This window comes from Rattus rattus, chromosome 2, assembly GCF_011064425.1.
Source record: "Rattus rattus isolate New Zealand chromosome 2, Rrattus_CSIRO_v1, whole genome shotgun sequence".
NCBI lineage: Eukaryota > Metazoa > Chordata > Mammalia > Rodentia > Muridae > Rattus > Rattus rattus.
The window spans coordinates 24,465,507-24,490,161 of record NC_046155.1 but is presented as its reverse complement, the minus strand read 5'-3'; the positions used below and the strand labels follow the sequence as shown (position 1 = coordinate 24,490,161).

At 43.8% G+C, this 24,655-nt stretch overlaps 1 protein-coding gene across 1 annotated transcript in view; it reads left to right on the top strand.

Moving 5' to 3' along the window:
• Positions 1 to 24,655, top strand: part of Pip5k1b (phosphatidylinositol-4-phosphate 5-kinase type 1 beta) — a 274,296-nt gene that overhangs the window by 199,926 nt on the left and 49,715 nt on the right. Inside the window, exons 12-13 of the mRNA XM_032891738.1 lie at positions 10,173 to 10,328; positions 13,732 to 13,876. Of these exons, the coding sequence (XP_032747629.1) occupies positions 10,173 to 10,328; positions 13,732 to 13,876 (301 nt within the window). The remainder of the gene's footprint in view (positions 1 to 10,172; positions 10,329 to 13,731; positions 13,877 to 24,655) is intronic.

Sequence of the window (24,655 nt, the reverse complement as noted above, 5' to 3'; positions counted from 1 at the left end):
GTCAAATTGAGACCACCCTATAAATTACATTTTCTGCCCAAGGTTTTCCTGACCTAAGATGGGCCATAAAGCTGTGCTTATTCAAACTGCAGGTCCCTGGCGCTCAGACTTGTGGTTCACGTCCTCCACGATTTCCTGCCTCTCTTCCTGCCGAGTCAGTACTTTATAAAGTTTCCAAAGGACGTGGCCCTTTAATGCCACACACATGCACCCAGTTCTGGAAGAGGGAGCCTCCTCCTAGCACCTCCTTACTTTGGTAGCTGGTTTTTTGTTTGTTCGGTTAGTTGGTTTGGGTTCTTTGGTGTTTACTTGTTTGTTTGTTTGTTTGTTTGTGTTTTTTCCTTACATATAAACCGGTACCATAATCAATAGCTTCTTTGGTTTCTTAAAAAAAAAATACAGCATGTGTTATAGACTTTCCTGATCTCTGACTTATCGTGCTTTTAATATAATAAGTCGGATTTTTTTAAAGATTCTATTTTTTGTGTATGAGTATTCACCTGCTTGTATACATGTAAGCCGTGTTCATGCAGTACCCACAGAGGCCAGAAGAGGGAGTCAGAGCTCTCGGAAGTAGAGTTGCAAAAGGCTGTGTGAACAGAGAACCAGCCTGGGGCCCTCTGCAAGAGCAGCAAGTGCTCCTAGCCACTGAGTCCTCTGGAACCCAAAGACTTACTTCTTACGCAGTAAATCTGTTAACATTCTCTCGTTTTTAGCTGTTTTTTATAACAGTTCCGTTAGGATACGTGTTACATGTTGCAAAACACACCTCTTTAAAGTGTGCGGCTTTCCAGGTTTCGACACGTTCCCTGAGTCATCCAATCATCACGGCTGTCCTAATTTTAGAACATTTTTTTTTTTTGGTTCTTTTTTTCGGAGCCCAGGGCCTTGCGCTTCCTAGGCAAGCACTCTACCACTGAGCTAAATCCCCAACCCCTTAGAACATTTTTATTACCACCCATTCGCAGTCACCGTATCCTTCCTCTTCCCGGAACTTCTGTCTCCGTGGTGTGGCCAATTCAGTAGACATCCTGGAAATGTGTAGTGTGTGACTTATGTGTGTGACTTTACATTTAATAGTTATATACGTTGTATCGCACATTGGTACTTTATTCTTCCACTGCTGAATAGCATTCCACTGCCTATCACGTTTCATTTCTCCTCAATTGATAGCTAATTCCTGTTTTTGTAAAAATAAAAAAAAAAAAAGTATGGCTGTCTTTTACCCTGCTAGGTTCTGCACCACGGTGCCCCAAGATGTCTGCTAGATATCTTGGCAGAAACACATCCCAACTCTGTGGCAGCGGCCCAGAGTCTCCAGCTGCCGCACACTTTCCTACACTCAAACCATCACATAAAAGAACACACAACACAATAATCTTAGATCCAATTGATAAGATATAATTGCCCACCTAAACATACAAGGCCCGGTACCATCCATCCCTTAAGAACATTAATAACAACCTGTAAATGCACAGAGCGGAATCTTAACGTCACCCACCATATTCTCCTGCCACGGCTCTCTCTCTCCCCCTCCTGTCTCTTCCTTTCCGTTCTAGTGTCCTCCTCTCCCATCAAACTTCTCTCCCACCCATCCTTCCTTCTCATCCAATGACAGGCCTCCTTCTATCCTGTACCTGCCCCTCACCTGTATTTTACAAATTCAGTGGGGAGAAGGTTCTGGTGAAGTCACCTGAGTCCTGAGTACCTGACTAGGCAGCTGTCCTGGGGGCAGTGGAATTAACATCAAAATACAGATAACTCCAGGGCAAACCACAACAAATTCCCATCTTTCTGGCTATTATGAAGAATGTTGCTATGAGAGAGCATTCATGCATAAGCGTTTATATAGAGGCACATTTTTATTCTCTTGTATGCGTGCCTGAAAGTGAAATTGCAGGATCACATGATAACTGCAAACTTTTCCCAAGCATCTGCACCTTGTCACTCTCCCATAACAACAATTGTGGGCCTCGTTCTCCACCTCCTCACCAACGGCTTGCTGGTTCTTGCTCATCTCCGCCATATTGGTGTGTGTGGAGTTGTAGCTCCTTATGCTTTCGATTTGTGGCTCTCCAATGACAAAGGGTGTTAAACATCTTCTCGTTTGATCACTGGGCATTTGTATTCTCTTTGAGAAAGAGTATTTGTTTACTCAGATTCTTGGCCCATTTTTACTTCGGTTGCTTGTGTGTCATCATTGAACTTTTGAAGTTCATTATATATTCTAGATACAAGTCTGTAGTCGGAAATGTGATTTACAAATGTTCTATGTTGTTAAGTTGTCATTTGATAATCTTGCTAGTGTTATTTGAAGAACAAAACCTTTTAATTTGGGTATAGTTTGTTTCTGTCTCTGTCTCTCTCTGTCTCTTTCTGTGACTCTGTCTCTGTCTCTGTCTCTCTCTCCGTCTCTGTCTCTCTCTCTGTCTCTCTCTCTGTCTCTCTTTCTCTGTCTCTCTCTCTGTCTCTCTCTCTGTCTCTCTCTCGTTCTCTCTATCTGTCTCTTTGTCTCTGTCTCTGTCTCTCAGCCTGTCTGTCTCTCTCTGTCTCTCTCTCTCTCTCTTTCTCTCTCTGTCTCTTTCTCTCTCTGTCTCTCTCTGTCTCTCTCTCCGTCTCTCTCTCTCTCTCTCTCTCTCTCTCTGTCTCTCTTTCTCTCTCTCTCTCTCTCTCCCCTCCCTCTTCCCACATTGGATGTATGATTCACTTTTATTTAATTTTCATACATAGCATGGGGGAGGGTTCATCTTTTATATGTGTGTCCAATTTTCCCACCACTGCTGAAAGCCTGTTTCGCCCATCTTGGATGACTCTACCCTTGCTGGAAATCAGTCAGCCATGGATGTAAGGATTTGTTTCTGGACTCTGATTCCGTCTTGTTGATGAGCATGCCTACCTTCCTCCCAGTTTCCTCCCAACTTCCTCCCAGCTTCCTCCCAACTTCCTCCCAGCTTCCTCCCAACTTCCTCCCAACTTCCTCCCAGCTTCCTCCCAACTTCCTCCCAGCTTCCTCCCAGCTTCCTCCCAACTTCCTCCCAGCTTCCTCCCAACTTCCTCCCAGCTTCCTCCCAACTTCCTCCCAGCTTCCTCCCAGCCCCACACGCTTGCATATCAGCTGTATGTTTTGCATTCAAGAATCCTGAGTCTTCGACCAGTTCTTCCCCTGCTCATCCATGCTAGTCAGGCCCCTTAGCATTTCTACATGACCTTAATAATCATCTTGTCAGCTTAGGTTTTCAAAAGGAAGGCAGAATTCAGGGTCTTGTTGATTCTGTGGATTAGTCTGGGAAGCTCTGCTATCTTAATAGTATGATGTCTTCCGTTCCAGGAAAGTGGGATGCCCTTTTATTTCGGACTTCATTCATTGCCTTCAACAAGGTTTTGTGTTTTCAGCATAGAGGTGTCCGTTGTGGTCGTATGTTCCTGGTTTGGAGTTTGATTGCTCCACTCGTTTGGTTTTGTCTTTGCCTTTTGATGCTCAATCTTGAACCCAGGGCATCGTCACACAGGCTAGGCAAGCACTACTGAGCTACATCTCCAGGCCCAAGTATTTCATTTCTATTCCTACATTTATTTTGTTTTAGTGTGGGTATATGTTCATGGTGTATAGGTAGATGTGCACATATGTGTACACATGCTTTTGAGAGGCCAGAGGCCAGAAGTAAGCATCCAATGTCTTCATTTCTCACTCGCCACCATTTTTAGACAAGATCTCTCACTTAGAGTCCCCGTGGGCTGTACTGCTGACTGGCAAGGCCCAGGATGCTCTTCTTTAGAGCACCCCTCCGCCCAGCGCTGGGTTACAGACAGCAGTGCCCAGCTTCTATGTGAGTGCTGGAGATCTGAACGCAGAGCTCCGCCCCTGAACAACCGTTAAGCTGTTTCCTCACCCTGACTTCACTTTTCTAAGTGGAATTATCTCCTTCCATCATTTTTCTTCCTAAAGATCTCACCACTAAGAAATGGGATCGTCGCGCACCCAGATTTTTCTTTTACTTTATGCAAATTTTTAAGTAAAGAGAGCATTTTTTCCCAGTGCTGGAAAGTGAAGTTAGAGCCTCTTCCGTGCTGGGCAAGTGCTCTCTCACTAAACTGCATCCCGAACCCTACTTCCCACAAATCTTTAAAGTTCTTTTCCTAGTCCATGTGGTACTTCCTTGATATAGGAGGGGAGTCTGAATCTAACTTTGTGCTTCTGCTTGTGCACAGGGAGTACATCCCCACTCGCCTGTTGTCTAGCAGCAGTGTGGCGTTCAGAGTCCTGTCATAGTACAAAAGGTGATTGCGTCCTCTGACATCTTGGACTAATGTATTCCAGGTCTGGCTTGTTTATCTCATACATTTCACTTACTTCATTTGATCCTTTTATCCGATGTAAGCTCACTTTACAGCGCCAGCATCTGGGGCAGGAATGGAGTGTCCCCGCTGTGTGCGTTTGGGAAGGGATGAGCGAGGTCGCACGCAGACGCTGGGTCTTCTTAATGTCTTCAGCAGGTCCCTCTAGAGATTAGCTTCCCAGCACGGCGGTTTTGCCTATTCAGGCTCACCATGCCTAAGCCTTTGGTCCACTCCTTGTGTAACTGAAAATGACCCTCCGTGCCCCATCTCTCTGCCTCTCCTGCCGTGCCTTTCTCTCTTGAGAGCGGTGCTCACTTAGGACTGTCTCGTTTCCTTTTCTCTCCTCGCCCTTCACCCCAACACTCCAGTTGGCTGTTGATCCCACCACTCCACCGAAATGTTCCCTTCGAGACTGTTAATCAGCATTTTCTGAGCTATTGAATAGCTTTCAGTCTGTATTTTTTTTAAAGATTTATTTATGTATTTTATGTAAGTACACTGCTGCTGACTTCAGACACACCAGAAGAAGGCATCAGATCCCATTACAGATGGTTGTGAGCCACCATGTGGTTGCTGGGAATTGAACTCAGGACCTCTGGAAGAGCAGTCAGTGCTCTAAACCACTGAGCCATGTCTCCAGCCCCAGTCTGTATTCTTTGTAAGTCTCTGCAGTATCTGGGACTATTCAACATTCTCTCTGAAGGACCTCTGCACTGTCCTTCATGACTCTGGATCCCGCTGCCCCTTCAGATTCTCATGCTCCTCTTTGGTGACCTTAGGCGTCTCCCCAACCGTGTCTTACCACTAAATGTGCATCTTCTAGATCCTGGCCAGGACTTTGCCTCTTCCCTTTATCCAATTCTCTCTGAGTAATGTCTCCATACTCATCGAGGCCTGTTACCATCTGGGGACCTAAAGTCACTTGCCACGTCTTTGTCACATTCCCCTTGCTTCTCCAACCTTCCCATATAAGGGCCTCACCCAACTGCATGATTTCTTGAGCCCAGGAGGTTCATACTTGAATGTATTTGCTTCCCAGCACACAGCCTGTCCTGAATCCACATCCCATCAGCCACCACAACCCACCCAGGGACCCATATCACTGCTCCTTCCATCATGCCTTGGCAACACCCCACATAGGCACTCGCCTACACCTGCAGCCTTACTCAGAAACACGAGGAGGCCACTCCCTTCCTTCCTGCATGAGGCCATTCCCTTCCTGCATGAGGCCACTGTGGACATAATTTGGGTTGTTAATTTTTTGCATAAAATATAACCGTAGCCCTCCATAAAGGTCTGTTTATGCCTAGTTGTGTCAGTCTCTCTCCAATGCAGCCAGAAGAATGAGTCTACTCTTCCTAATTTCCCATTAAAACCATTGCACACTAAAAATAATTATCATTCTGTCTGGGAGATGGAAACTTCCATAGATTTCCTTGACTGCAAAGCCCTTAGCCCAGCTCCCATGTCTGCTTGTGATGTGGCCTCTGTCCCTGGCCTATAGCTTTGCTTCTCACCCACCCACCTCATACACTCTCTGCTCTTGGATTCCAACAGCTCTGAACTCTTTTGAGTCATTGGTTGTGAGCAGTATGATGAATAGGTGAATTTTTCACCACCCGCCACAGTTTGAAAAAGAATTTACTTGGTAAACTTGGCACTTTGCAACAAAACCTCGAACTGTCAATAACGGCTACATGACGCTCTAATGCTTCAGGAAAAATCCTTGAGGACTAAAGACTCTGCCCCCCACAAAAGGAGCATCAGTTCTCAGTCTTCAAGAACCTTCTTCATTCCTTTTTTTTTCTTTTCTACTTCTTCTGTTGGTGTTTCGTCTTCTTACATCCACTCGTCCCACTCCTTTAGGCAAAAATGTCTCAAAATCCTACATTTTCTATAAGCTCTTGACTAAACCTCTCTGAAATCCCTTGCCCAGATCACCTGCCTGTGGCTGATATGTTTTCTCATACACAACTATGGGTATGCTAAGAGAAATAAGACCAGGTCTTCCCCAAAAAGAGTTTTAGGAAGAAAAAGATGTTAAAGTCCTGCAGAGACAACAGGAAGACAGGAAAGACATCTCGAGGAGAGGAAAGAATATGTGCAAAGGTCTGGGGGTGGAAATCAAGATGGGGGCGTGGTCAGGAAAGGCATGATAAGCTGAAAGTGATGTGGGGAGAGTTGAGTGGCAGTATGGGCCCAGATGCCTGTCATGAGACATGGTTTAGCCCAATGGTTCTCAACTTGTGGATCGAGACCTCTTTGGGGGTTGAATAACCCTTTCAGAGGGGTCCCCTAAGACCATTCGAAAACACAGATATTTACATTACGATTTGTAACAGTGCAAAATTGCAGTTATGAAGTAACAATTTGACACTTGGTGGGGGGATATGGGGGGAGTCACTCCCCCCAACACGAGGAACTGTATTAAAGGGCCGCAGCATTAGGAAGGTTGAGAACTATTGGTTTAGCCAAAGAAACACTCAAGAGTTTATGTCTCAATAGGGAGGAGTGGGCCATGGAAACTAGTTTTCAAGATGACAAATCCTGCTGGGTGGATGTGGTGGGGCACACATTTAATGCCAGCCTTTGGGACAAATTAGACAGATTTCTGTGACTTCAAGGCCAACCTGGGCAACTTAGTGAGTTCCAGGACAGCCAGAGCTACATAGAGAGATCTTGTCTCAAAAACAAACAATAAACAAATCCTGAGATGTCCCTAAGGCAATTTTCAGCCAAATGCAAGCCTGTTTAGGTTGAAAAAAGACAAGTTTCGTATGTGGTATTAGGAACTCGCCATTGAAGTCAAAGTTGTTAACTCCTGCCCAGATGATCTGTGGCCTTGGCAGAAGTTTGTTGTCTGGGCCCCTCTGCTGTCTTTCTCCTGTCACAGCCCGAGTCTGACCCTCCTGAGTGTCGTCCACTACTGTCCCTCTCTTGCCTGCTACAGTCACCAGTGTCCTTACTATCAGAGCTGAGTCTCAGTGCTGAACACCAGCATCTGTGCAAAGACAATGAAGTGGAAAAGCGATGCTCAGACCTTCTCTAAGGGTGACTTTGTACCCTTAAAAATGAGTAAGGACCCCAAAGACCTGTCTACATCTTCCAGATGCTGGAATTGGGAAAATGTGTTATTAATTATTGGTTCTTACCAATTAATAATAAAAATCCATGTGCGACTGGGTGGGTAACTTATCCCACAAGCCTAAGTTCTTACTCCTAAATCCTATATAAAGCTTGGAGTAAGCACTGTAATCCAAGGATTCCTGCAGGGAGACCTGAAGCAGAAACATGAAATCCCTGGATGCTTTCAGACCAACTAGCCACACAGGTAGAAAACAAGAGACTTCCTCCACCCCCACCCCCGGGTCTATCAAGGTAGAAGTCAAGTAATGACACCATGGGTTGTCTTCCACATGTGTGCTGAGGTGCCTACACTCATATATACATACACATATACTTGTGTGTGTGTGTGTGTGTGTGTGTGTGTGTGTGGAGAGAGAGATTTTAAAGGTATGTTAACATAAGGCAATTAGAACAAAAAAAGCTTAACAAAAATAATTATGGTGATAGTTTTTTCCTAAAACAGATAGTTAGAAGGTGGCATTTCTTTGACTGTTTCGAGATACTGAGTATCCCTCTTAGTAGAGACTAGCTAAAGTCTTGTATCTGCTTCTGAATTCAGCCCACGATGACAGCACACTTCATTCAACCTGTGAAGAGCTCCCAATGCCTTCATGTTCTTACAGAAATAGTTCAGCCTTGTAACTCATCTGCAGTGTTAGGGACCCTGAGCTGTCGTCAGACCATGGTTCATATTCTCTGACTAAGATATCAAAACAAGCTCTACTTAGAAATCTAGAGCTACTGTAGCAAAAGGGCAGGAATGTGTCGCGGTTCATAAAAGACTAGCAAAAGCAGGAGTGTGCCAGTGTGTGGATAATCACTTCTGCCCTGGAACGGAAAAGTGAACATTGCTCAACAGACTGCAGAGCAAAGGAAAACCAGCTTCCTTGGTCCACTTAGTTATCATTAAAATCAATTGTGAGCAGACAAGAAGAATGGCAAGATAGTTGTTTGAACATCCAAAATCTCCACGTTCACACAAATAGGCATACGTGCGCACACACATGCGTAAGCACACACACACATCACAGGCATGCATGTACAGACACCCACACATGCACCACGTGCGTGCACACCTTAACCAGAAAATGGAATGCTAAAAACTAGAAAACCATCATTAATCAACTGAAGAAAGAAAAAAAAAAAAAAAAAAAAGCCCGAGGCTCACTCTCTAGCCCTGTGACCTGGAGCGAGCCCACTTTTCTGCCCTCTGTTTCTAGGCCTGTAAATGCTCCCTTAGACATTTCAACAATTAGATATGCCATGTGAGTGTTGGCCTCCAGACTAAGGTCTGAGTCCACAGATGTTATTTATCATGCTGACGGTATTAACGTAAGACTGCCTGGGAGAGAGCTAAGTCTTCGCTGGAAGCAGGGAGATCGCCCTCATTTCTTAGCTCATTTGTGAGTCCCGGAGCCCTTCTCCAACTCAATCTGGCCACAGAAAGTCGTAATGAGCCATGTGACCCAAACTCAGGAGAGTCTCAAAGCTAAACGCGGTGACTTAATCCACTTGCTGTTGGCTCGCCGCTTTAAGCAAACCTCCGAAGGGCTGCAGCCAATAACAAGCTCAGGGGAAGCATAAACAGGCTTCAGCTTCTCTCTTTCCCTCTGACTTCCTCCAGTGAGGTTCTCTAGCAATGATCAGTGAAGAGGAGTTCCTTTAGGAAACAGGGACATAGGTGGTGAAATCAGACTACAGCGGAAGCAGCGCCTACCCAAGTATTCTCTGCGAAACCACAGGCTTCCAGCGGGCCTGAGGCTTGGGGAAGCCCATTTTCGCTGGCCCAGGTTCCCAGCATGCTTCTCGGGTTGGAGAATGCCATTCAGATAGAGATGGAGGTGGGTTACATCTAACAAGACCAAAGAGAAGGAAATTTCCGTAGAAAAATCACAAAGAAAGAAGCAATCGTGAGTAACATGGCTAAATCGGGCAACTTGTGTACAAAATCAAACACGGGCACATTTAGAAAGTCCTGGTCCCTGGCTAATAAAACTGGGGTCGTGAGAACTCTCCGAACTACTGTCTGCGTTTACTGACTCTCCCAGCTCCCTCCCAGCGTAAGAAAAACAAAGAGGGAGGCAGTTCTTTAGCAAAAGAGGGGGAAAAATAAAGTTCACCTCGAATAAGACTATTTCAAAATACAAAGTCCAACTCCAGTGTTTTAGAATATTTTTTCTTAAAATCAAACTATTTTGAGCAAATAATATAGCCAAAAGCAGACATTTTTGATCTCCCTTGCCTGTATATAGATATGAAATGAGACCTTGGCTTTCTTTTCTCAAATAATGTCTAACATATTAGCTAAGAAATAGAATATTAATTTAGAAATCTGAATCTGACTTTGTAAGTTTTAGTTCTTAGTTCTGTGGTGGGGGAGTGTCTGGTTTTTTGTTTTGTTTTGTTTTGTTTTTTCCTTCTTTTTGAGACAGGGTTTCAGAGATCTGCCTGCTTCTGCTTCTGCCTCTGCCTCAAAAGTGCCACCTTGCCCCATCCTCTGTGGTTGTTTTAAAATAAGATCTTATTGTGTAACCCAGGCCAACCTCCAAGGCCTACTGCCTCAGCCTCCTCCTTCTGTGACTACCACTGTGCCTGGCCTTACAGTGTGGCATGTCTCCCCCCTACCCACCCCCGGGGTCTGGCTTTACAATGGGGACACCGTCCTGCTCTGCCTGACTTTATAATTCCTCCTCATCCTTGCGGTCTAGCTCTGAAGGCCTCACCTTCTAAGAAACGGTGCAACTCCATCGCTGCACTGAAGGCAACCTCCCAGGAGATTCTGTCCTCCATCAGCCAAGAATGGAAGGATGAGAAGCAGGATCTGTTAACCGAAGGGCAGAGTTTCAGCAGCCTGGATGAAGAAGGTAAACCTCTGCCACTTCCTAAAGCAGAAAATTCTAGCAGATTCTATGATTAGTGTAATGTCAACGTGGAAAAATTAGAGACTGCTCCAAGAGATAAGTTACGAATAGAATTTTATAGGTGCACAGAGTACAATAAATTTATACAAATATGAAATGCCATAGAATCAATGCATGATGTCTGATTTATTAGAAAAATAGTAATGCTAAGATATTTGAAGAAAACATCTCTAATCCACCTGTTTGATGATAGCAAATGCTAACATATTGATATGTGATTCCCTAAATTTAATTCTGTGTGTGCAGCACAGATACCTCCCTGCAAATGCACCAGTGTGTGCACACATGTCAGTGATGTAGTAAGCCTTTTCAGTTTATTTAGAGCTGCTTTAGTAAATTTAAGTAAGTGTTAGGACTTGTTTATTTGGTATGATTATCTTGGATAAACAGAAAGGGATTGGTGTGGACTTTTTGTACCTTTTTAAAGAACTCTGTGTTCTGGCTGTTTGACAGCCATGCTCTATAGACCTTGTATCTTTTTCTTTCCCGGTGGGACTAGGACTGCGGATACAGTGGTGAACAGAAGCCATAGCTCTAGGCAGCCTTGCCTTGTCCTGATTTTAAAACAATGTGTCTAATGGTTCATTGTTTAAAATGATGCTTGCTGTATTTCCTGCCAATCGCCAGACTAAGAGATCTCCTTTCCTTATTCCTAATTTGCCAAAAAGTTTTTAACAAAACAAGAATACTGAATTTTATTAAATACTTTTTTCTATCTACTGAGTTGATAATTTGAATTTTCTATTTTAAGCCAATAAAGAGAAGTGATGTTTTATATATTTCTATCAATACCTTCTTAGTCATATTTTGGTTGAGTGGTTAGTTGGTTTTGTTTTGTTTCATTCTGTTCTGTTCTTCAAGACAGGTTTTTTTTTTCCATTGTGCGTGCGTGTGTGCGTGTGTGCGTGTGTTCATGGAACTCACTCTGTAGACCAGGCTGGCCCCGCTCGAACTTACAGAGATCTGACTGCCTCTGCCTCCCAAGTGCTGGGATTAAAGTTGTACTCTAGGATACCAGGCTCTTTCGGATCTTTTGACTCACAACATATGTAGACTGTTTAAAATCAATATGTTCTTTGGAGAATCTCCAAAGTGAGTCTACCTTTCAAGACTTCTTGCAGATGCCTTCTTTCCCTTAGAGTCTTCAGAATTGATTAGTATTTCTATCCCCCTCCCATCTTAACATTTGTCTCCTTATACTAAATTGAATTGCTTTATCATATTCTTATGTCTAGAGTTACTTCAAGGAGAGTTAATGAGTTGCCTATCGTTAACGTTGTCAACTTGGTCTCCTGGGAGACAAACCTCCAGGCATACCTGTAGCCAGCTGCCTAGATTAGTTTAACATCTGGGCACACTTCTGAGAGAGTGTCTTGATTAGGTTCATTGTATCATTCCCTGGGCTTTCCTCCTGGACTGCATAAGAGGGAGAAAGCTGGTTAGGCGTGAACATTCGTCCCTGTCTGCTTCTTTTGAACATGACCTTATCTCAGGCTCCGTGCTGCCATGACTCCCTCTCCATGATGGATGGCACCCTGGAACTGGGAACCAAAATATAAGCAAGCTTTCCTTTCTTGAGTTGCTTGTCACACCAATAGGACAAGTAACCAGATCCTCTCTCTATTCATGACAGCAGTCCCTGGTAGATACCCAGCTCCTTCCTCTAAGCTGCCTTCTGTTGGTCTCTTCCTCTGCAGGCTACCTGATTTCTGAGAACACACAGAAAATTATAGATGTCTACAGTTTGGAAATTAGACAACAAAATTTGTTTTCTTAAATAACTCTTAACAGACACTTTACTTTTTGTTTTCTTTTGTGTTTTAAACTGAAATCTTGTCAAATTTCTAGGCTGGCCTAGAACTCACAACCAGCCTGCCTCAAGCTCCCCAGTAGCTAACTATAGTAAAATTAAATATATTCACTGTTCCCAGAATACCTAGAAACAGAGGAAGTGGTGCACCTGTGATGTGATGTGCACCTGGGATGGGATGTGCACCTGGGATGTGCACCTGGGGTGGGTTTAGGGATTTTTTTTTCACATGAATTATTGGACCTATTGCTTACATATTTGGGCACCTTTTTACATGTTATCTAAATTTCAGTTCAGCATTTCCTGTCCCTGCTCCACTTTCCCAGCATGCTTCTCCCTCTACCTCATCAGATATTCTTCTTCAAATCCAAAATTCAGGGGCTGGAATTAGATTGGTGGTGGGGCACTTGCCTAGCCTGTATAGGGCCCTGGATTCATCCCAAACTACTACAAAAATGACAGATAGATGGATGGATGGATAGATAGATAGATAGATAGATAGATAGATAGATAGATAGATAGGCAGGCAGGCAGACAGACAGACAGACAGACCTCGAACTCTTCTGGGGCCATTTTCCTTTTTTCCAGTTAAAAATACATCATTGTATGTATTTTGTGTATGTCAAGCAATGTCAGAATCACCCCATGGCTGCACTATACTCATCAACATTATTTCAGCTCAGTTTAGTGAAAGATAAAGAACCTGTATAAGCCAGGAATGGTTATGCCTTTAATTCCATCACTCATGAGGCAGAAACCAGCAGCTCTCTATGAGTTCAAGACCAGCTCTGTCTATATAGTGAGTTCCAGGACACCCAGGGCTATATAATAAGACCCTGTGTCAAAAAGAGAGGGAGGAAAATCTACATGGATTCTGGATGGAACACAGGCCAAGGTCACTGCTGACCCTGGAGGGTTCATCCTTCCTGAGAGTGGAAGGCCCTGACGTAAATATTTTCTTGGCGTCCTAAAATTTTAAATGGAAATAAGAGTTTTCTCACTTTTAAAAGGGCAGGCTTGCTATTAAAAGAAGATGTGAAGAAGAGTCCTGGTTCACGTCCGGAAGCCTGCGCGCGGGCTCCTGTGGGGTTGAGATGCCACGGGCTGTTGTTGCTTTGTTAAAGTGCTTGCTCATGTCCCTTGAAGTCTGCCTCTCACATGGAGGACAAAGCGGTCCTTTCCGCCCATGTATCTGCTAGTCATCCTTTTAATCTCTGCCGAATTATCTCCTTAAGCTCCTAGGAGTTTTTATGCCATCATTTTGAAAGAGTAAATCACTTTATTAGGTTTTAAAAGAACATCCCTAATGTCATTTCCATGAGCCACTTTGTAAAATTAGTGTCATTTCCTTTCTGTCTAACCTGTTTGCAAGCAGCTGTTTTGCATTTCTGTCGTAGTTCAGAAGAGCACTTAACTCATAATTTCATTTGCAGCCTGAGACATGAAATGAATGCTTTAGACTCATTTAAGTTATTACCGATCGGAAGGGGCATGGATCACTGAGGTTCACGCATGCCTTTGCTTTTACTCCTCCAGTCCTGGGATCCCGACACAGGCCCGACCTGGTGCCCAGCACACCGTCATTATTCGAAGCTGCTTCCTTAGCGACCACAATATCATCTTCTTCCTTATATGTCGGTGAGCACTATCCACACGACAGGACTACGCTTTACTCAAACAGGTAACATTCGGCACTGTCCGCTTGTCCATCAAGCTGTTACTCAGACAACCTAGGGCCTAAAGCAGTAACTAGGGATGGTGCTCCTAGCAACCAGGTGTGCATACCCCTGCTTCGTGTGCTTTATTTCTGCTATTGCAAAAACACATTTAAAGGAAAACACTTCTGTTTTCTTTTGCAACTAATCATGTTTGTAAAAATAAGTTATAAAAAGTTATGTACTTGGCTCCAGGCAAACAAAGTTTTCATCACTTTTAATGAGGTGTGTGTGTGCGTGCGAGTGTTTGGTGCACACGTATGTGGCCATTCACACGTGTGGACTTGGGTATATGCATGTGCCCATTCACATGTGGAGATCAAAGGATGACCTCATGCGTTGGTCATCACCTCCACCTTTTTAGTGACAATGTCTCTGTTTTCCTGTCTCATAAGCAAGGCTCGCTGGCCCAGGAGCTGCCAAGAGTTTCCTGTCTGCCTCCGAGATGTAGGAGTAGAGGCGCACTTGCTTTGTGTCACCTTTTACATGGGCTCTGGCGATTCAAACTCAAGTTCTCACATTGCTGAGTAGCAAACGCTTTCTACCAGCCGAGCCGTGCTCCTGACCTTTTACCTAGCCCCGCCTCCTTTTGTTGAGACAAGGACTCATGTAGCACAGGTCAGCCTTGAATTCGCATTCAGTGTGTGCGTCATTCCTTATACCCAGTCATGACTATCAGTACTCTCTATATACAAATTGCGCGCGCGCATGCGTGCGTGCGTGCGTGCGTGCGTGCGTGCGTGCGTCTATTTATTTGCTACTGTTGCTATGGATTGAACCAAGGGCCTCAGGAGTGCTCGGCAAGCGCTCTGCTGCTCTGCTACATCCCAGCCCGTGAGCAGATTCTTTAAAACAACCTCTCTTCTTACATATTATTTATGTAGCCACACAGACATTTCATACACTGTTCTGTATGTGAGACCTTAGTGACTACAGTAAAAAAGAATGTATTAGTGGCTTTCAGAGCTGCCACGTCTGTGAGTCCGGAGTCCAGCACGGTCTTTGGCACACTAGAGTTTGGTGGTCGTTCCTGCTTACCGGTTGTACTTTGTTGCTCTGTCTTTCTCTCTTGGCTGCAGAGAAGAGGCCAGAGTATTGGGTAGCAAATGAGGCGACACTGGCTCTGGAGAAACAGAACAAGTGGGAGACAGCAGGGCTTGGTTTGGACCACCTCACCTGCAGAACCAGAAAGCTTCCTCTGTAGATGGCTTAAGTCATTTAAAGTGCATAAAGGGATCTTGATTCTCCCAGCTTTCTCCGCTTGAAGAAATTTAGTGTTAACACAGAATAGCTTAATATGAACGTGGGCCATGAACGTTTAAATGTGGTTTCCCAGTCAGGCCCGTCTGTGTATGGTACAGCAGATGCAGGGGGCTGTAGCCCATGAGTGTAGCAGGGATTCACAGCAAGGTGTCAGCACAGTAAGAACAATCCTCATAACAACGGTACTTCTTTATGTTTGCTACTGTGGTCGTTATCAGGAGCATGCCATTCAACGCACTCCTGAACCATTTACTGAAATTTCCAGCACTAAGGGAATGGTATTTGGGGTTAGGGTTTGGGTATGGTGGTGGCTTTTGGTGGTGGTGATGATGGTGGTGGTGGTGGTGGGTTTTGGTAGTAGTGGTGGTGATGAGTGGGTGGGAAGTTCCTTGGTATCAGAAGGGTTCTTTAGTGCTCTGTCTCTTGGTAAGGCTATTAAACTCCTGGGCATTCGCAGGGTTTCTCTGGGCTCTGGCCTCCTCCTGAAACCAGTCCTGTGGCCAGGTAGAGTCTAGCTACCTCTCCACGACTGGCTAGCAGTGCACTCTCAGCACTGAGGTCTAATTATGCACATTTTCTCTCCTGCTGATGCTAGCTCACCTCCAGATTTGCATGAGGGGAATGGAACAGTGGGACGTCTGTCTATAATACTCTGACAGTCTTCCCTCTCTCTAAGATGTTGCATGGCTTTAAGCCATTTTCTCTGGTACTCTTCTGTGGTACTCAGTATCTTATACTTAGCTATCAGTCAGGATTCAGTTGCACGAACAAAAATGTACTCTGTCGGAAGCAGAAGGGAGCTGGGTGTTTGCCACAGGTGTGGGAAGGCTGGCCGAGAGGCACTGATCATCAGTCTTGGTCAGTCCACTGAGCCCACCCTCCTGCAGCACGGCAGGCCGAGTGGTACTCAACCTCTCCCAAAGACAACTGGGAAAGCATTTAATGAGATCCCAGGATGTCCTTACAAGAAGCCAACAAGGAATCTCAGGCCTCTTCACTTTTCCTGACACTTCTCGGCTAGCGAGGAGACCCGAGGACCCTCCAGGCACCACCTTCTGCTTCATCCTCTTGCTTGTTTCCTGCCCGTGCTCCCCACAGTCCTTTCTGCTGTTAGCCTTGTTGTAGACAAAAAGCTGAAAGATCTACCACAGTTCTTACCTTCTCCTTAGGGAAATCATGAGGATCAGAAACTTAGGGATGTTAAAAACCCTGAAGAGAAATAATGACCCAAGGACCCCTGGGAATGAACATCCCTGAATGCTTAACCCACCATGCCCAGCCCTGCTTATTCAGCAGGGAAAGCAAACCAGCAAACGATAAAGTCATGTTCAGATCATGGTTGTCTTATTTCTTTAGTGCTGTATGTCTTGAAGTCGTAACTGCCACGATCCTAAGTCTCATCTGGCTAACGAAGTTTTAAAACCAGACAGCCTAAAAGAAAAAAATGCATCAAACAAGAAAAAAAGAGAGCGCATCAAATATTGACGTTGCAACTTACGTCTGAGATTCTTGTTTTGCTGTGAGTCGTATTTCTGTTCCAAGTGGCCTGCTTTCTCATTTAAACATGTTATCCTTATCTGTGCCCATAGAAGCTATAAATACTTCAAGTAGCTGCTGTCGTCCTCTGTCTCTTTCGAGCCCTTAACTTTGAGACATTGAACAGCATCCAGATTAAGTCCACACCTAAATTATGTATTGCAGTGGGAAATGGCTGTCTCTAGAATTTGTCTATTTTTAGAGGATTATTCTTTGTGACTTTTAAAGTTTCACTGTTTCTTAGAATCTGGTTTGTTAAATATACTCTCAAAATTGACTAAGAAGCAAAGGAAAAAAGTTATGCCTTAAAAGTACTTTTAACTGCTGATTGAGAGTATGTTCTCTCCCTCTCTCTCTCTCTCTCTCTCTCTCTCTCTCTCTCTCTCTCTCTCTCTCTCTCTGGGGTGGGGGATCAGGCGGTGGTATCCACATGTGTATGAGCATATCTGTCTTGCTTTCTCAGTCAGGGATCTGTCTGCCTGTCTTTGGCTCCCCAGTGTTAGGAATCTGAACTCGGGTCCTTGTGCTTGCCTGGCAAGCACTTTACCAACTGGAGCGACTCCCCAGCACCAGGAGTACAAATTTAAAAGCTCTCCTACATGAACTCAGGTTAGAATGCGCAGCTCACAGGAATACAAAGACACGTCATCAGCAACTTGCTTCACAAACAAATCATAGGTGTGCAAGTTCTGAATTTCCGGTGCTTAGATTTTTCTTTCCTACTAAGAAATCTGTTCTTTTAAAAGAGATAAGCTAACAGCACTAACAACTAGAGAGGCAAATAGGTTTTTTTCTCCTAACTAAGAGCAATTCAACTTAATGTTGTGAAATAAGTTATGTGCATGAATATTCATTCTCCCCATGATTTCCTGCACAGTTGGGAGCAGAGCAGGGCTCTGATTATGCATACAGACCGAACGCTCACTTCATCCCAATGCATCTGTGCTCCTCCATCACAGAAGCCCTTACCAGCATCACTGTGGTAGCTACTTCCATATATTTGCCCGTGTTTTACTGGTGGCTGTGTCTAACAGCTGGTCCACTTTAAAGGCATCGAATTTTATGAGAAGAGCAGATACCATAGGAGAAGCAACTGGCCATACAAGGGAGGCCAGCTGGCAAAACTGTCCTAACAGATGAGTCCAGCAGTTAGAGCTGAGACTGATTCAGAAGATCTGGCAGCAGTCCTGAGCACTCTTCTTGCCTGAGTATTGTCAGCTGTCTTAGTTAAGGTTTTACCACTGTGAACAGACACCGTGACCAAGGCAACTCTTAGAAGGACAACATTTAATTGGGGCTGGCTTACAGTTTTAGAGGTTCAGTCCATTGTCATCATGGCAGGAAGCATGGGAGTGTCCAGACAGACATGTTGCTAGAGGAGCTGAGGGTTCCACATCTTGATCCACAGACAGCAGAAGGAGACTGTACTAGACTAGGCACAGCTTGAGCATATATGAAACCTCAAACCCTGTCTCCATAGTAACACACTTCCTCCAACAAGGCCACACCTTCTAACAGTGCCACTCCCTCCCTCTGAGCCAAGCCTTTAAACACATGAGTCTATGGGGGCCATACCCATTCAAACCAGCACACCCATCTTTAGAATAGTCTAAAAGATCTGGAAATGGCTATACTGAGTTCTGATGGCTTAGTAAGTCTGCTAGTAAGAGTCCAGTTGGAGCACAGACCTCCAGGGTCTAAGCCTCCTTCCTGTTCTTTTCCCGACCCACCCCTGCATCAAGGCCTACGAAGGCTTTTGGTCTTCTTATGTGCTGTAGGAGGTGTTGATGGACTACCTTTCCTTTTTTTTTTTTTTTTTTTTGATTTTTTTTCTGTTTATTTTTTTTATTATTATTAACTTGAGTATTTCTTATATACATTTCGAGTGTTATTCCTTTCCGGTTTCCGGCAAACATCCCCTCCCCCTCCCCTTCCTTATGGGTGTTCCCCTCCCAACCCTCCCCCCATTGCTGCCCTCTCCCCACAGTCTAGTTCACTAGGGGTTCCGTCTTAGCAGAACCCAGGGCTTCCCCTTCCCCTGGTGCTCTTACTAGGATATTCATTGCTACCTATGAGGTCAGAGTCCAGGGTCAGTCCATGTATAGTCTTTGGGTAGTGGCTTAGTCCCTGGAAGCTCTGGTTGGTTGGCATTGCTGTACATATGGGGTCTTGAGCTCCTTCAAGCTCTTCCAGTTCTTTCTCTGATTCCTTCAACAGGGGTCCTGTTCTCAGTTCAGTGGTTTCCTGCTGGCATACGCCTCTGTATTTGCTGTATTCTGGCTGTGTCTCTCAGGAGCGATCTGCATTCACATTTTGATCATCCGTCTTGAGTTTCATTTGTTCTAGGCATCTAGGGTAATTCAAGCATTTGGGCTAATAGCCACTTATCAATGAGTACATACCATGTATGTCTTTCTGTGATTGGGTTAGCTCACTCAGGATGATAGTTTCCAGTTCCAACCATTTGCCTACGAATTTCACAAAGTCATTGTTTTTGATGGCTGAGTAATATTCCATTGTGTAGATGTACCACATTTTCTGTATCCATTCCTCTGTTGAAGGGCATCTGGGTTCTTTCCAGCTTCTGGCTATTATGAATAAGGCTGCGATGAACATAGTGGAGCACGTGTCTTTTTTATATGTTGGGGCATCTTTTGGGTATATGCCCAAGAGAGGTATAGCTGGATCCTCAGGCAGTTCAATGTCCAATTTTCTGAGGAACCTCCAGACTGATTTCCAGAATGGTTGTAGCAGTCTGCAAACCCACCAACAATGGAGGAGTGTTCCCCTTTCTCCACATCCTTGCCAGCATTTGCTGTCACCTGAGTTTTTGATCTTAGCCATTCTCACTGGTGTGAGGTGAAATCTCAGGGTTGTTTTGATTTGCATTTCCTTATGACTAACGATGTTGAACATTTCTTTAGGTGTTTCTCAGCCATTCGGCATTCCTCAGCTGTGAATTCTCTGTTTAGCTCTGAACCCCATTTTTTAATAGGGTTATTTGTCTCCTGCTGTCTAACTTCTTCAGTTCTTTGTATATTTTGGATATAAGCCTCTATCTGTTGTAGGATTGGTAAAGATCTTTTCCCAATCTGTTGGTTGCCGTTTTGTCCTAACCACAGTGTCCTTTGCCTTACAGAAGCTTTGCAGTTTTATGAGATCCCATTTGTCGATTCTTGATCTTAGAGCATAAGCCATGGGTGTTTTGTTCAGGAAATTTTTTCCAGTGCCCATGTGTTCCAAATGCTTCCCTAGTTTTTCTTCTATTAGTTTGAGGTATCTGGTTTGATGTGGAGGTCCTTGATCCACTTGGACTTAAGCTTTGTACAGGGTGATAAGCATGGATCGATCTGCATTCTTCTACATGTTGACCTCCAGTTGAACCAGCACCATTTGCTGAAAATGCTATCTTTTTCCATTGGATGGTTTTGGCTCCTTTGTCAAAAAATCAAGTGCCCATAGGTGTGTGGGTTCATTTCTGGTCTTCAATTCAGTTCCATTGGTCTATCTGTCTATCTCTGTACCAATACCATGCAGTTTTTATCACTATTGCTCTGTAATACTGCTGGAATTCAGGGATAGTGATTCCCCCTGAAGTCCTTTTATTGTTGAGGACAGTTTTAGCTATCCTGGGTTTTTTGTTATTCCAGATGAATTTGCAGATTGTTCTGTCTAACTCTTTGAAGAATTGGATTGGTATTTTGATGGGGATTGCATTGAATCTGTAGATCGCTTTTTGGTAGAATGGCCATTTTTACTATATTAATCCTGCCAATCCATGAGCATGGGAGATCTTTCCATCTTCTGAGATCTTCTTCAATTTCTTTCTTCAGAGTCTTGAAGTTCCTATTGTACAGATCTTTCCCTTGCTTGGTTAAAGTCACACCGAGGTACTTTAAATTATTTGGATCTATTATGAAGGGTGTCATTTCCCTAATTTCTTTCTCGGCCTGTTTCTCTTTTGTGTAGAGGAAGGCTACTGATTTATTTGAGTTAATTTTATACCCAGCTACTTTGCTGAAGTTGTCTATCAGCTTTAGTAGTTCTCTGGTGGAACTTTTGGGATCACTTAAATATACTATCATATCATCTGCAAATAGTGATATTTTGACTTCTTCTTTTCCGATCTGTATCCCCTTGACCTCCTTTTGTTGTCTAATTGCTCTGGCTAGAACTTCAAGAACTATATTGAATAAGTAGGGAGAGAGTGGGCAGCCTTGTCTAGTCCCTGATTTTAGTGGGATTGCTTCAAGTTTCTCTCCATTTAGTTTAATGTTAGCAACTGGTTTGCTGTATATGGCTTTTACTATGTTTAGGTATGGGCCTTGAATTCCTATTCTTTCCAGGACTTTTATCATGAAGGGGTGTTGAATTTTGTCAAATGCTTTCTCAGCATCTAATGAAATGATCATGTGGTTTTGTTCTTTCAGTTTGTTTATATAATGGATCACGTTGATGGTTTTCCGTATATTAAACCATCCCTGCATGCCTGGGATGAAGCCTACTTGATCATGGTGGATGATTGTTTTGATGTGCTCTTGGATTCGGTTTGCCAGAATTTTATTGAGTATTTTTGCATCGATATTCATAAGGGAAATTGGTCTGAAGTTCTCTTTCTTTGTTGGGTCTTTGTGTGGTTTAGGTATAAGAGTAATTGTGGCTTCATAGAAGGAATTCGGTAGTGCTCCATCTGTTTCAATTTTGTGGAATAGTTTGGATAATATTGGTACGAGGTCTTCTATGAAGGTCTGATAGAATTCTGCACTAAACCCGTCTGGACCTGGGCTCTTTTTGGTTGGGAGACCTTTAATGACTTCTTCTATTTCCTTAGGAGTTATGGGGTTGTTTAACTGGTTTATCTGTTCCTGATTTAACTTCGGTACCTGGTATCTGTCTAGGAAATTGTCCATTTCCTGCAGATTTTCAAGTTTTGTTGAATATAGGCTTTTATAGTAAGATCTGATGATTTTTTGAATTTCCTCTGAATCTGTAGTTATGTCTCCCTTTTCATTTCTGATTTTGTTAATTTGGACACACTCTCTGTGTCCTCTCGTTAGTCTGGCTAAGGGTTTATCTATCTTGTTGATTTTCTCAAAGAACCAACTTTTGGTTCTGTTGATTCTTTCTATGGTCCTTTTTGTTTCTACTTGGTTGATTTCGGCTCTGAGTTTGATTATTTCCTGCCTTCTACTCCTCCTGGGTGTATTTGCTTCTTTTTGTTCTAGAGCTTTTAGGTGTGCTGTCAAGCTGCTGACATATGCTTACCTTTCCCTTAATGTCAGTTCTGGCCCTGTATTTGTGCTACCTTGCTTTGCTACATAATAATTAAAAAAAAAAAAATCAACAAAGTGGCAGGCTTCCTTAAGTGTCTACCTATGCTGTTCTAGAGTTCATTAGCTACTTTATATTAAAAACTGTTCTGGACCAGTTTTTTTTTTCCATTATGGTTTCAGTCACATTTCAATTCATCGATAATTATGTAATAAAACGCTCTTTAAAGTATGTCATATCCATTTGAGTTCACAAGGAAGCTGCCATGGCGCTTCCTTTATTTCCACTTTCCCTGGGTGAACTCGAAACTGCTACCCTGCCCACTGAGAAGCGACTTTGGTAGGAAACCTGTTTGATTTAGAAAGACTTGTATTTATGCTCGGGGGTAGCAGAATTCAGGGGAACCTGGGTAACTGGTAAAATATGACTGAGAGGGGGTGCCGGGATGTGCTGGGATTCCAGACCTTTCCCTAACCCTATTACAGGCAGAACATACTACACTTTCTGTGCTTATCTACCTGCTGGACCCGGACCCTAATCCAGGACTGCCTAGCCCCTCAGGCAATACCCTGTGGATGCTGAATTTTCAGTCTGGTCTCTCCAGAATCTGTGGGCTTTTCTGCTTCTTCCTCTAGTGTCTTCTGCCTTGCGGGTACTCTTGCTTACTCCCCTGCCTCAGGTCTTTCTCTTGCGTTTTCATCATAATAAATCACCACTTAGAACTTCCGCCTTCAAACTGTCCCTTCTGGCCATGAGACACTGGGCAACTGGTTTCCTCATCTGTAAGAAGTTCCTATTTGTAATAAGTAAATTATACCCTGGTCTGAAAGGGTTGCTCCAAAAGGAACTGAAATAAGGATCAGAAAACAATGATTGTGCCTTCTAGAGAATCCCACCATAAAATCGTTTGTTAGCATAATATATTTTATATTATATTATATATTTTAATATTTTATTATATTGTTTTGTAGCAGTTACAAATATCATTATTTACAGTGTTCTATTTCTCTTTAGCAAGGTTGGGTCATTGATTTAAAACTTTAGGGCCCGTATTTGCTAAAATAAATATTAATTAAATAGCATGTCTGAAACACTGTGGGATAATTCTTTGAGGTGCTTATTTTCAATACACTTCTTCCTTGTACTGATACCTTTCCTTCACTAATTTTCTTTTTTTCTTTTAAGTATTTTTTAAGTATTTTATTTTTCTTGGATATTTTATGTATTTACATTTCAAATGTTATCCCCTTTCCCCCTCTCCCACATGCCCTACCCCCTTCCCCTGCTTCTATGAGAATGCTCCCACTCCCACCCACCCACTCCCACCTCGACACCCTGGCTTTACCCTATATTGGGGCAACAAGACTTCACAGGACCAAGGACTTCTCCTCCCACTGATTCTGGACAATGCCATCCTCTGCCACCCATGTGGCTGGAGCCATGGGTCCTTCCATGTGTACTCTGGTTGGTGGTTTAGTTCTTGGGAGCTCTGGTGGAGTTTGGTTGGTTGATATTGTTCTTCTTCCTATGCAGTTGCAAACCCCTTCAGCTCCTTCAGTCCTTTCTCTAAATCCTCCATTGGAGTCCCTGTCCTCACTCCAATGGTTAGCTGCAGCCATCCTCATCTGTATCAGTAGGGCTCTGGCAGAGCCTCTCAGGAGACACCCATATCTGGCTCCTGTCAGCAAGCACTTCCTGGCATCAGCAATAGTGATTGGGTTTGGTGTCTGCATATGGGATGAATTCCCGGGTGGGGAAGTCTCTGGATGGCCTTTCCTTCAGTCCCTGCTCCACTCTTTGTCCCTGTATTTCCTTCCTTGAGTATTTTGTTCTCCCTTCTAAGAAGAAATGAAACATCCACAGTTTGCTCTTCCTTCCTCTTGGGCTTCATATGATCTGTGAATTTTTTCTTAGGTATTCCCAGTTTTGGGGCTAATATCCACTTATGAGTGAGTGCATACCATGTGTGTTCTTTAGTGACTGAGTTACCTCACTCAGGATATTTTCTAGTTCCACCCATTTGCCTGTGAATTTCATGAAGTCATTGTTTTTAATGGCTGAGTAAATGTACCACATTCTCTGTAGTTTGTTAGCATAATTAACCAAGCACTTTGAGGTGAGGGCACCTTGGAGCTTCCTCCCACATTCCCCTGCAGGAGGCAAAGTTTTCTTGTTTGGGTAGAAAGCATTCGTGGGCACTTTGCTACTCAGAGGCCAGTCGAGAAAATAGAAAAGCTGCTTAGAATTGTAAAGTGAGTTGATTTACAGAGTGCAAGGAGACTAGAAGGCTGGGGAGGGAGAGGTGGCAGAGGAGTCCCCATAGGAACCAGCTCCCACAGTGCCCCTGTTACCTGGGAGCAGCAGGTACAGCCACCTTTCAAGCAGGGTCAGTGGAGGATGACAGCAGCTAAAAGAGTTGAGATAGCAGCAGGAACTGAGCCAATACTAGAGACACTGCAGGCTTAGGGAGGGAGAATAATGAGGGCCAAGGGAGCCAGGGCCTTCTGTCCTCACCTCCTCATCTGTGTCCGGCCACATCTCAACTGACAGGACCTGGCAAAGGAAAACTTTGCTGCAGGTTGCCCTAATAAGGAGACCTTAGAGTTGCAAAGTACACTGCAGAGCAGATACAAATAACAAAACAAAAAAAAAAATCAAAAAACGGGTTAGTGTAA